The sequence below is a fragment of the Acinonyx jubatus genome, chromosome C1, assembly GCF_027475565.1.
Source record: "Acinonyx jubatus isolate Ajub_Pintada_27869175 chromosome C1, VMU_Ajub_asm_v1.0, whole genome shotgun sequence".
Lineage (NCBI taxonomy): Eukaryota > Metazoa > Chordata > Mammalia > Carnivora > Felidae > Acinonyx > Acinonyx jubatus.
Window position 1 is genome coordinate 191675121 of NC_069381.1, and position 13451 is coordinate 191688571.

Below are 13451 nucleotides of genomic sequence, written 5' to 3' on the forward strand. Positions count from 1 at the left end.
TTTCACATACTGCTCTCTGCTGCATGCTTAGGGCTGGTCATTCTAGTTAATTTAGAACCCTGGTTTTGGGGGTCTTGTCCCTTTTATGGAAGAGCTACCAAAGTATACAGTGAAGGCACAGGGCCTTTCTGACCCTAGAACCAAAAAAACACCCTTTCCATCTTTTCCCCAGTTATTGCTCCTTCTGATGTTTTAAGGGTCATGGGCATGATTGTCCCATTGGGCCTTAGGTTTTTAAACCAAAGCTATCAAGTAAGTGTTTAAGTGGTTTTGTTTAGGCTTCTGTGTTCTGCTTTGCCATGAACCTTTCCTAAGGCAAAGAATACAGTAACTACCTTCTTGAAGAGAAAGGAGGAAATGCTGAGTGAAAAGCTTAATATCTCAAGAAAAAGGTCCTGTATATATTTTTCAATATGGATTCATCAGTGTACTGGTTTTAATAGTCCTACATCACCTGTAGTTCATAGTCAGGTTCATGTACAAATGAACTTCAACATACACATTTTTTAAATATGTCAAGCAAAATAAATTGTCCTTGAATATCAGGCTCTGTTAGAAGTGTCTAGATGACTTAGCATACTTTATCACAGTGATGTAGAAAAATTGGAGAAGCTGAATAAGGACTGAAATCTCTAGTCTAAACAAATTTCTGATTGCCTTTTTTTTGCAGGCATCTCTTCAGAAGTCCCAATTAAGAGAGAAAATTAAAGCTTGGGAATCCAGTGGTTTAAAGTATAAATTGATGTCTTTCTAATGATACAACCAACTTTCTGAATATGAAGCATGGTAACCATCCTTTATCGTACTAAGGATGACAGGCAAAGTTCTTGATAATGTTGCTGTAGGAACAATGGAGAGATAGTGTACCATCGGTTTCATTGTTGTAAATTGTCTTCCTTTTATGATTCCAATGCTGACCTAAGTCTAAGGAATTAGCTTCTCCCACTCTTCCTGTGAAAACCACTTAATCACACGACTTTCCCCAAACCTTCCTTCTTGCATCCAAACAGGGGCTGTATTGTGATATCCGTCAGCTGGTCCAATTTATCAAAGAGGCTCATGGGAATGTCTTCAGGAGAGTGGCCCTCAGCGCTTTGCTTGACAGTGCTGAGAAGTTGGCACCAGGGAAAAAGCTGGAGGAGAATGAATCCGAATCTAAGACTGCAGGCAGTAAAAGGTTGGAAGCTTGAGCTATATATAAACATTAGTGTTTGCCTTCTGTCACTGGAATGTAATCTTCTGTTGTACTGTCCATGTGGTTCATAGCGTGGTGTATAACTAGTGCAGGCATGGTGGAACTATCTTGAATACATGGCATCACTGGTGATAGTCCAGCTGCAGCTTTGAAAAGGGAGGTGTTTACTGTCAAATAAACCCTACCTCTATATAAATCAAAGCTCAGTTGATTTCAGGCTTGCATACTCTTGATCTTTAATTCACAGCTCTCACTAATATGGTGAAATGCTATCTGTGTGTTAGTCTTTTCCAAGGAAAATTTACATTTTTGTCCAGAGAGGAAAAGCAATTATTGATACCATATCCTTCTGTTCAGTAAGTAATATTTTAAACATGGCAGAATAGGAATTGCTGAGCAGCCCTCTGTTGTTTTTCCTTCTAGTATGTATGTTTATTGTATGCCTATTCTATAAAATATGCCACTTACCAAGATTAAAAGAAACTCCTAAATTTACAATCTTGTTTGTAGTTAATGACTCTGTTCATGATGATGGTGGTATACTTAGGCAATAAGGCTCTAGGTCATGAATGAAATGGTAGGATATAAGTTTCATACAATATAGTCTCACGATGACAGGGTTTGAAAGCAATACACATTGCCTATAAGGGAGTGTTCTGCTTTGTGAAGTATATGAGGTATTGAGGAGTGGTGTCCTGCTCTGTTGTGATTGGTGGAATGCACCATTTGCATAGGTCAGAGGCGGGGAGCATTGTGGAGAAAGGCCAGGTGTCCTCTGCCCCTGAGGAATGTCGCAGCTTCATGTCTGGTCGCCCCTCACAGACTCCAGAGCAGTAAGTAGCATTGATTTTTGTCTCCAGTGCAGTTGGCTGAGCACTTCCTGCTGCAAGAAATCATCTTCTTTGAACTTTGCCTTGCTTCTGACCTTTACTTTTCATTCCCAAAGCCACTAATCTCTACAGACCCAAATCACAAATAACCAGCCTCAGGCCTACAGGAAGCTTCCTTAACTGCATTTCCCTTTCCCAGTCTCTACCCCACTTCTGCTTTTCTTGCACACTCCTGCAGATAAATCATGAAAAATACTGTGCCTGTCAGGTGGGGTGGGGATGTCATCTACTTTCTTGCTTAAAATCACTTATAACTTTTTTAATGTTTATTTATATATTTTTGAGAGAGAGAGAGAGAGAGAATGTGAGAGCAGTGGAGGGGTAGAATGAGAGGGAGAAAGAATCCCAAGTAGGCTCTGTACTGTCAGCACAGAGCCCTACATAGGGCTTGAACCCACAAACCTTGATGTCATGCCTCAGCCGATATCAAGAGTCAGACATTTAACCAAATGCCCGCTTATAACTTTTTTCATTTAAATGTATTAATGGCTGTCAATGTGCTAATGAAGCCTTTCCAAAAATAAGTAAGATAAACTTCTCTTGTGCCCAGATTTAGCTGAAACATAGACTGTACTCCATTTCACCTTGGTCTTCTCCCAAGATCCATTCCAAAGTTCTCTGAAATCAATCAGTTTATCTCCACTTTTTATAATGGCAAAGTCAAAAGCATCTTAAAATTAGTGCCCCCAGGAAATGTGAGAATTACTGTAGACACTAATACAGCCTAGTTCTATGCAAGACCCATTTGTATTTATTCTTCTTTTGAGATCTACTCACAAATGGTATGATCAATATTTAAAACACAAACATCACTTAAGGTATGCCATTTTACTTCCACAAACTCTGGTTTACTGTGAAATTATTATCCTTCCAAAAATTCTACAGGTTATTCTAGATTTTATGGTATACCTTCTCTATAATCAAGGAAATCACCATCATCAAATAGAACCTTGGTAATTCACAACAAGCAAAGAAAACCTTCAAAGAACAAAAGCCTGCATAGCTCTTGCAGCCCTTCAAAATCTTAGACACTGCCCCAAATGGCTGGAGGAAAGTAAAGAGAAGTAAGTAAACTCCCTGAGTCTAGGGACCATATGAGTTTTTGCTTACCGTTATAACTTCAATGCTTAGACAGGGCTTGGCCCCCCTAGTGAACACTTCATATCTATTTCATAAATAAGTGAATGAATGACAGTCAATCAATGAAATGATAGAATTGTCAAATTATCATTAAGCTTTTGTTTTCTTTAACTTCCTTTCTTAAATGTGAGGTTTAAGGAAGTCTTTAAGGACACAGCAAAAATTCAAACATAAGCCCTAAGGGGAAAAATAATGTAAAAGGCAAAATTCTGTAGCTGAATAGCCATAAGACTAGTTAAAAGTCTTTACATACAGGGTATGAACAAAAACATCAACAAATAAAAGGAGAAAGAGGGGCACCTGGGTGACTCGCTTAAGCATTGATTTCTGCTCAGGTCATGATCTCATGGTTTGTGAGTTCGAGCCCCATGTCAGGCTCTCTGCTCTCAGCACAGAGCCTGCTTCAGATCCTCTCTCATTCTCTCTCTACACCTCCCCAACTCATGCTCCTCTCTCTCTCTCTCTCTCTGTGACTCTCTCTCTCAAAAATAAATAAACATTAAAAAAAAGGACTTTTTTTCCCTCAAAGTGGCACTAGCAACTATTAAGCTAATATGTTCAATGAGAATGATATAATAAGTAAATTGGATTTTAAAAATAAAACCATCTATCTTCATAGGTGATTTTGTTTTCTAGATATTCAAATATTCTCTTTTTCAGTGTTCTGTAAACACTGCCTAATATCTCAGCATTTAGCATGGGTCTGTTCTTTCCTCTTGAATGAAGACACATGTTTTAATATCCTTCCACATAAAAATTTCCATTTGGAGGGATGACATAGAATGTTAAATATAGAGCTTTTCCCTATTCTGAGCGGGCCCAGGAAACGAGCATGCCGAATATCCTCTGTTTAGCACCCCGGAGCAAAGTAGGTGGGTAATCCCGGCTCCTCCTTTATCCTCTCTCTCTCTCTATCTCTCTCACCCTTCCCTCCCCTTCCCACCCTTCTCTTCTCCTTCCTCCTTAAAAGTCACACTAACAGAGCATATCACTGCCAATACAATAGCCACCATTGCTTTCTTTCTCCCCTCTTAATCTCTACCAACTTAATGAGTGAAAATAGGGATCTCATTTCAACTGACCCTCCCCTCCCACCCCAATTCCTAGTGAGATTAACCTCTGCATAGTATTGGCCACTTGTCTTCTTCCTCTTGTGGAATGCCCTAGTCAAAAATCCCTTTGGAGGTGTCCCCATTTGGCTTACTGAGTCAGGCTAATTTTTTTTTTTTTTTTTTACTTTTAAACCTCTCTTAGGGGCACCTGGGTGGCTCAGACGGTTAAGCCTCCAACTGCGGCTCAGGTCACCATCTCATAATGGGTTCCAGCCCTGCGCCTGGAGCCTGCTACAAGTTCTGTGTCTCCCTCTCTCTCAGCCCCTCCCCCACTCGCACTCTGTGCCTCTCTCTCAAAAATAAAATAAAACACTGAAAAAAAAATAAACCTTACTTAAGTTTCCTTGACTTAAGAAAACTTAATAATCGCATGATGAAAATAATTTAGTAAACAGATGTGGGATGATGCACCCCCTGGCTGTGGTTGCACTTCACTTATTCATTTATTGAAATATCTTTGGTTTGTTTAGTGCCAAGAATTTTGCTATACTGGCGTGAGGGTGGGGAATGAGATACAGTACTGTACAAGACTCCGGGAACTTCAAGACAAAGTAAAATATTTAGACATCATAAGTGCTTCTATTATGACTCACACCCGCAGAGGAACACCTGCAATAATATTTGGTCTTTTTATTAAGGTTGAAAAAAATGATTACCTCTATTTGACAGCTGAGACATGACTGTTTTCAAGAAGTGCTCAGAGTCAACTGTGGTCTCACTTTTTCCACTCCCACTCTGACTCATCCTAAATCCCAGCCCACCAAAGATCATCCTGCATGATTTGCCTAAATGTCATTGGCAGGAAGTTGAAAGAAATTTAAGGGAATTTCACATGTGTTGTCAGATGTTTAACTCTATCCTCGGCTTGCTTTCAGCGATGAACAAATGCAAGGGGGCAACCTGGGGCGGAAAGATTTCTGGCGCAAGATGTTCAAATCCCAGAGTGCAGCTAGTGACACCAGCAGCCAATCTGAGCAGGATACTTCAGAATGCACCACTGCCCATTCCGGGACCACCTCTGACCGTCGCGCCCGCTCAAGGTCCCGCAGAATTTCCCTCCGGAAGAAGCTTAAACTCCCCATAGGTAAAAGTATGTCTGTATTTATTTATGGATTCTCTTACTCCCTGCTATGTCCTCAAATCAACTCATAATCAAAGCAATGCATGGTAGGGTAGAGAAAGGGAAAGGCTTAAAGTCATAAGGTTGAGGCTGGCTCATTTATTCATTCGTTCATTCATTTTCTTTTTCCGGCAGGTATTTCTCAGACCCCTACTATGTGCATTTGTGATGTGCAAACACTATGCTAGGCATCAAGGATTAAATGGTGAACAAAATTAACACAGTGCCCAACTTTGCTGAACTTAAAATCTATTAGGGGTGACAGTCACTAAAGCAGATACAACTAAGCATAGTTGCAAACTGTGAATTTTATGAAGGAAATATACATTGTGCTATGAAAGCATGCAACCAGATCTGACCTAAATTGGGAGGAGGAGGCAGAGATCAGAGAAAGCTTCCTGGAGGAAGAGAGATTAAGATCTTCAGAGTACTGGGGGAAGGAAGAAGGAGAGCACTCTAAATGGTAGCAATAGCATTTGTAAAATATTAGGAGGGAGGGAACTAGAAGAACTGAGATGAGAAGAGTGGCTGTATGACTATGACAGAGCAAGAGGGACTAGGGCATGTGGACCCTACGGGTCAGGTTGGCTCTTCATCCTATAGCCCTACATAGCCTAGGCGGGATGATGAACAAGGGAATACCACTAGCTTTTTCTAAAGGATCACTGCTTGGACAACATATTGGCGGGAGCCCAAGTGGTTAAGGGAGAGCAGATAGAAACCTACCTAGTAGTCCAGGTAGAGGTAATGGAAGCTTGGTCACATGGTGACCATGTACAGAGGAGTGGACAGATTTGAGAAACACTTAAGAGGTAAAATCAAGGGTGCCTGGGTGGCTCAGTCGGTTAAGCATCCAACTTCGGTTTAGGTCATGATCTGGGAGTCAAGCCCTTTGGATTCTGTGTCTCCCTCTCTCTCTCTGCCCCTCCCCCACTCGTGCTCTCTCTCTCTCTCTCTCTCTCTCTTTCAAAAATAAATAAACATTTTTTTATAAAAAGAGGTAAAATCAATAGGACTTAATAGAGGATGTGAAAGTTGTCAAAGGGAACTGGATGGAATATAGTTTTATTCACCAAAGAGGCCCAAGTTCTTTTTGTCCTGGTCTTAGTCATGTAATTTTATGGTCCAACACTGAATATTCAAAGCGTGTATAATTTTGAAAACAATTTGTCTTCACTTCAATTTATACCACGCCATGTAACTTTCATTGCTTGCTGAGCACATGCTGACATTTCTTTTTATCTACTTGGGAGAACATGATATAATGGTCTAACTTTTCAAAAATTATTAAATAGGAAACTGGCTGAAACGGTCCTCCCTCTCGGGCCTGGCAGATGGCGTGGAGGACCTTCTGGACATCAGCTCTGTGGACCGCCTGTCTTTCATCAGGCAAAGCTCCAAGGTAAACAGGACATCACTTATGTAAGAGAGTGTTGGGGTTGTTGATAGAAAAATGTCAGGACTGAGAAATGCTAAACACCTGGACTGGCCAAATAAGAAAGAGTCGAAGACACTGTCTTCAAGCTGAACCAAGTTTGGAAACTTAAATGAGCAATGAAAACTAAGATATCTAAGTAGTAGGCTATTATTGAAAGGAAGAAAAGAGTAACAAAAAATTTACATAAAATTATAATGCAGATCTAAAGGTGTACATGGGTATTATTTCCTGGCTATTTTTTTGTTATTCAGTTTTAACTTTATTTTTTTAATTTTTATTATTAAATTCCAGTGTAATTAACAGACAGTGCTATATTACTTTCAAGTGTACAATATAGTGATTCAACAATTCTATACATTACTCAGCGCTCATCATGATAAGTGTACTCTTAATCCCCATCACCTATTTCACCCACCCCACCACCCACCACCTCTCTGATAACCATCAGTTCTCTGTATTTAAGAGTCTGGTTTTTTGTTTGTCTCTTTTTTTCTTGTTCTTTGTTTTGATTTATAAATTCCACATATGAGTGAAATCATTTGAAATTTGTCTTTCTCTGACTTATGTCACTTAGCATTACACCCTCTAGATCCATCTGTGTTGTTGCAAATGGATTTCTACTCTCTACTTTTATTCAACATAGTACTAGAAATCCTAGCCACAGCAATCAGACAAGAAAAGTCAATGAAAGGCATCCAAATTAGTATTTCTCAGATAGTTTTAACTTTTAACACACATGTGAAATTCCTGACATCTGAAGCTCCCACCCAACTATCTGGTATTTTTCTAATGTTTCCTTTTATGCATTAAAACCCACATTGATCCTCTTTCTACTACTTTTGCAACCACCTGAACCATTCTTCCTATTGAAAAGGATAAAGAAATTCAGGATCATTTTTTCCCATTAAGTGCTTCTTCATAATACTATTAAGCATTGTAACAGCATACTATTTGGAAAAGGTAATGAATTATACTCAGTGAAATCCATTGCCTACAAGAGTCTTCCCTGTGCATGATCCACACTATAATTTTTAGTGTATGGTAAGAGTTACATTTCTTTATATATAAATCATTTCCTTATATTATTTCTGCTGTGAATCTCACTAAAGCCAGTTTTCTTCTATAGGTTTTAATAGTAATATTTTGAAATTATAAAAAGAACATATCGACATTATAAGACATTTAGAAAATATATTTTCTCCTTCACATTTTTTTTGGCTAAAGTATTGGCCAAATATTGAGAGTATGTGAAGCCCATAGATTCCTTGCTTGCTGAAAATTTTAAATACTCTTGACCTTAGGGCAAGATCAAGAACACATTTTAACTCCTGAGGAGAAAACAAACAAACAGACATCTTATTTCACTTTAATTATAGGGTACCTTATGAATTAATTTATACTGTTTTATTTTCATAAAAATTTGAAATCTTCTATTTGGCTGTCTTCCAGTTTTGTCTCATTATCAATTGTGGTGTGGTTTTTAAAGGATGAATATACCTTGTTGTTCATAAATTTGAGCTTGGATTTTATCAGAACGAAGCTGTAAGGACATCTCACTTACTCACTGAATTAATTCATAGTGCCTGACTATTTACTTTCAATCTATGACCGGATCCTTCTTCTAATTACAATTATAAGTGATGTCTTCTGTGGTACACATACTTACTGACTAACCAGATGTGGAAGTCTGAAGAACTGAAGTAATCTTCATATTCTAAACAACTTATTTTTCAAGGCAAGAGTTAGTATAAACACAAAGAATTGCCTTTGAGTTTAGCTATCTTACTACTCTCCTTTTTGTCTCAGGTCAAATTTACCAGTGCAGTGAAGCTTTCTGAAGGTGGGCCAGGGAGTGGAATGGAAAATGGAAGAGATGAAGAGGAGAATTTCTTCAAACGTCTTGGTAAATGTCATGCAGCCTAAGAATGACATCCAATTTTCATCACACAGAACAAAAATTTGTTTAGATAAAATGGTCCATTTTCTATTTCCACTGATTTCTTTCTTATATGTGTGTTGTACTACTATAGCTTCTCATTTTCTTATCAATTTTGTTCAACAGACATTTATGGAAGACATTAGGTTTACAAAGAACCTCTCTTTCTGCTATCTGTCCTTTGTTAAAATCTAAGAGCTTTAAAGAACCTTCAGATATCCATCCACCTATCTACTTAGAAACTCTGCACATTATATCCCTGACAAGTGGCCAGCCACCCTCGGAACACCTCCACTAAGGGGGAGTCTGTTACTTTACAAAGCAACTTGTTCCAGAACTAGACAGTTTTAATTGTTAGAAAGTCTTTCCTTACATTCTGAAAATATTCCCATCCATAAATTTGATTCATTAGTTCCAGTTATGATATCTGTGGCCAAACACACAAATATACACATGTAATGCTAACTTAGCCTATTATCTATTTCACATTCTCTCTTTTGATCTCACTTCTGCTGGTCAAACATTTTTGAGTCCTTTTTTTTTTTTTACATGGAAGTGTCTCTAGAGCCATCACCATCCTGATTCTATTTTACTGTGCATTCTAATTAAATGATACACTTTACAAGATATGGAGCTTCAGATGGAATGCAATACATCATATTTGACTTTAATCGGTGTAATAAATAGTGCAATTATTAAGCTCCAGGAACATAGCAAGTGTATGAGCACAATTTAAGGTTGCATTATCAACTTTTATATCACATAGTTGGCTTATACTGAATTTTGGATTAACTTTTGATAGCCCTCTTCCACATGAATGAATATCATGCTATATTTTGATATAGCCATTATTAATTCTTCATCTCAAAATAAATAAAATTTATTGTTTCATTAATTTGGTAGGTGGTTAAGTCATATGCTCAGAACAGAAATTAAGAGACAGAACCAAAACTAAGTTGAATTTGAAATCTTTTCTTCTTTACAATTGTGCTATAAGGATTCATCTGCAGAGACATACACATTTCCCTGTTTCCATCCAAATTGTTGCTATTATTACTGACTGGGACAAATATAAAGATATAACCTCTACAACACTTCTAATTAACTTTTATTAATTAACAATTTGTGGGTACAGTTTTTTAGCCAACCATATACTTAATTTACTAGAATTAGTAAACATTTTCCCATTTCTTGATAAAAATATCATCAGATTTTTTAAAAATCTCACATCTTTATAACTCTATCTAAAGGAAATCTGCAGCTTAGTTCAATACAATGTATTCTTCATGAAGCTACAATGATTTCTATGATTACTTCTGTTTTAAAAAAAATGTTCCTGTTTAATTATCTCTGACAGAATTTGGCTAGGGCATACATCAAAGTTATTAGTCTATGGTTTCAAGAATCTTCCTAACTACCAGAACTTTTGTTATTTTCAGTTCCCATAGATTCTTTTTCACTCCTCATGATATCTCAGAGTTTTACATATTCTTTTATATATTGTTTATATTTCATTCACAAATAGAAAAGGATGATAGAAAAATTATAGAGAAATATAATATGGAATATTCATAAATTCTGACTTTGGGATCAATTTGTGTCAGCAGTACCTTAAATAAGACTATCTGTTTCTGTGTATACAGAAGACAAAAACCATAAAATCTAAAATTGATATCTGGAATTTTATGTGCTTTTGACTGGCAAGAGAAGATAGCTTACACATCACCATTATTCCTTGCCCATGTTCTCTGGCTAATTAAAGATTATAGGGGTGCCTGGGTGGCTCAGTTGGTTAAGCATTCCATTCTTAATTTTGGGTCAGGTCATGATCTCACAGTGCATGGGTTCAAGCCCCGCACAAGGCTCTGAGCTGGCAGTACAGAGCCTGCTTGGAATTCTGTCTCTGCCCCTCCCTCACTCTTGTGTGTGTGCTTGCTCTCTCTCTCTCTCTTTCTCTCTCTCTCAAAAATAAATAAATAAACTTTAAAAAATTTAAAAAGAGATTATAAAAGGTATTCTGTGGGATAATTCCTTCTGGATCTCTTGCAGAAGCCAGGTATCCCCAGCTCTTCTAAAAAACTTAAAAAAACATAATCTATTAATCTTACTACATTGCAGTTTGCAACAACTAACTGCCCTTGGCCAGGTGAACATCTCTCTCTCTCTCTGAATCTGCTTTTGCCTGTCTTTCTTCCTTCCTTCCTTCCTTCCTTCCTTCCTTCCTTCCTTCCTTCCATCCATCCTTCCTTCCTTCCTTCCTTTCCAGTCCATATGCACAAATGATTCCTATGCACCCATTATAGATGTATTGTCCTTTTCTTTCTCAATTATTTTGATTTAATTATATTGTCTCTGGTTCTTTAAAGTTATTAAAGAAAACAAACATCAAGCATTCTTACCTTCAATTTAAATGTAGTACTCAAAATTCACTGAGTTAACATCAAATGCAATAGTTAATAGGATTTCTTTAAAATGTAAAAACATTATTCAATAAATTAAAAATATATCTGAACATTTAACAACACTGAAATTGCATTTATAATAAGCTTTTTCTTCTATGTTTTCATATTCACTAAGGATATTTCATTTTAGAAATCATGTTGTCTTTATTTGAGGGAAGATATTTTATTAAAGCAATATTTTTTTCAACTGATTAATAAAATTTACTGAAAATCTTCTATGTGCTCAGCTCTGCCATAAATTCCATGGAAGTGCTGCTTAAAGAAATACTATATTTTGAAGTATCCCTTTTTAAGTTTAACACATTATAAAAACTGTATTCTATATAAATTTATAACTTATACCTCAGTAAATTTAATGTAAAAGATAGTAAATAAATGCAACTAGAATGTACTGAGACAAAAAAATCATTATGTCCAAGGAAGCCAAGAGGCATCCTTACATCCTAGTAAGTTTATATAAAAGATTGACAGAAGATGTATTCTATAGCCAAATTACTTTTAACATTTCTTTTAGGATTACAATATGGAATGCCAACTGGGAACAATTTTACAATCAGTTTGTAACATGTACAATGTTGATTTATTTCTTACTATAAGTTTTCCTGACATAATCTCTACCTTCAGCAATATAGAAAACTCTAACCTCCTTCAACATGAACAGTTGTGTATTTTGAGGATGCTCTATGGCATAATGATAAGAGCGTAGGCTTGTGGTCATTAGGTCTGGATTTGAATCCTGACTTGATAACTTTCTCTTGCATGAACTTAGACTGGGCTACTTAACCTATCCCTTCTTTGTGTATCTCTCTGTCTATGTTCTTACTGCTCTCTTGTCTCTCATTCTCTTTCTTTCTCTTTTTTTTAAATCATCTTTAAAGATTTATCTTAAAGGACTATTACAAAAAATAAAATAAATTATAAAATATTTCATACACTATTTGGCATGTACTAAATGCTAAACTATGGTAGCAAATATATGGTTATCCATTAATGCTATATAGATACAATGGAAAATTTCCATTATAAATAGCTTTTTCTTACAAGCGTGATTCTTATGTCCTGAGCTCATAGGATTCTACTGATCTTCATACCTGAATAAATATCCATCATTCTGTGAAGCAAAGAATATATGTTCTTCCTGACAAAGATTGTTTTGATCACTTCTCTCTTCATTATTTTACTTAGACTCTTTAACCATTTTGTTTCTAAAGTTCTTTTGATCAAAATGGTACTTCCTTTGGTAATATTAAATAGCTTTCTTTTAGAATTCATTATCATGTCAAATAAATATTGAGAAAAATGATGAAAAGCTTATTATTGTTAAGCCTCCTTTAATAAGATGATGGCAACTGTCCTTAATAAATCGGTTAAATAAGAATAAGTTTACTGATCATACATCCTGTCTTATATATTCGTTCTATTACAAATTTGAGGCAGTTATCACCTAATGTATTGTAAATCTTACTTATAGTAACAAATCATAAAACAACTGGATTCATTAAAAATATATTATTTTATAAAAGTTAAAGGCACTGCTAAGGTTATTCTTTTAACAGATGAGATTTCTGCTGATATGTGCAACTTAAAAGACTGTATATCAATGACTAATAAAGTGACATACAGATAGGAGAAATAACAGGAAGTTACTGGTTCTGGTAGTTTTGATAATGCCCAGTGAACAAATAGAGTAGCATTTTGAAAGGCAGCTGTCCAGGAAGTGTTTGTTCCTTATCTGTAGCTTTTAGCTCTACCTCCTTTGTGTCATTTGAGATTCTGTCTTCCAAATTGTTTGCACCATCAGATTCTTTGTGTGCTATTTCATTTTACAATTGATAAAAAATATGTCACACTAATTGGAAAAAAAGTGCTGAAGATGTTGAATATGGAATTTTGAATATGGAACATTTGCATCTGAAAAGGAAGTATGCCCATAAGGACTGAAATGTGGGAAATTTTGATAATGATCTTTTAATTATATCATGAGGCATTTTTTGTGCTTATGAAAATTTTCAAACATAGACAAAAAGTAAAAAGGATGGTCTAATGGATCCCAAATATTCATCACCCATGATCAAACAAAAATTTGATCAAATTTTTCCATCTCTGTTTCATCTATCTTTCATGCTTTTTAAAGGTGTTTTTTTCAATAAATCCCAGA

General features: G+C 36.2%; 1 protein-coding gene across 12 annotated transcripts in view; it reads left to right on the plus strand.

Moving 5' to 3' along the window:
- The window catches only part of UNC80 (unc-80 homolog, NALCN channel complex subunit), a 225277-nt gene that overhangs the window by 62537 nt on the left and 149289 nt on the right, over window positions 1-13451 (plus strand). For 9 of the 12 annotated variants that reach the window (XM_053215737.1, XM_053215744.1, XM_053215738.1 and 6 more), the window contains exons 17-21: window positions 1011-1177; window positions 1930-2028; window positions 5213-5427; window positions 6753-6859; window positions 8702-8798. In XM_053215737.1, coding sequence (XP_053071712.1) covers window positions 1011-1177; window positions 1930-2028; window positions 5213-5427; window positions 6753-6859; window positions 8702-8798 — 685 coding nt within the window. The remainder of the gene's footprint in view (window positions 1-1010; window positions 1178-1929; window positions 2029-5212; window positions 5428-6752; window positions 6860-8701; window positions 8799-13451) is intronic. The other 3 variants (XM_053215739.1, XM_053215745.1, XM_027051810.2) reach the window with 1 other exon arrangement.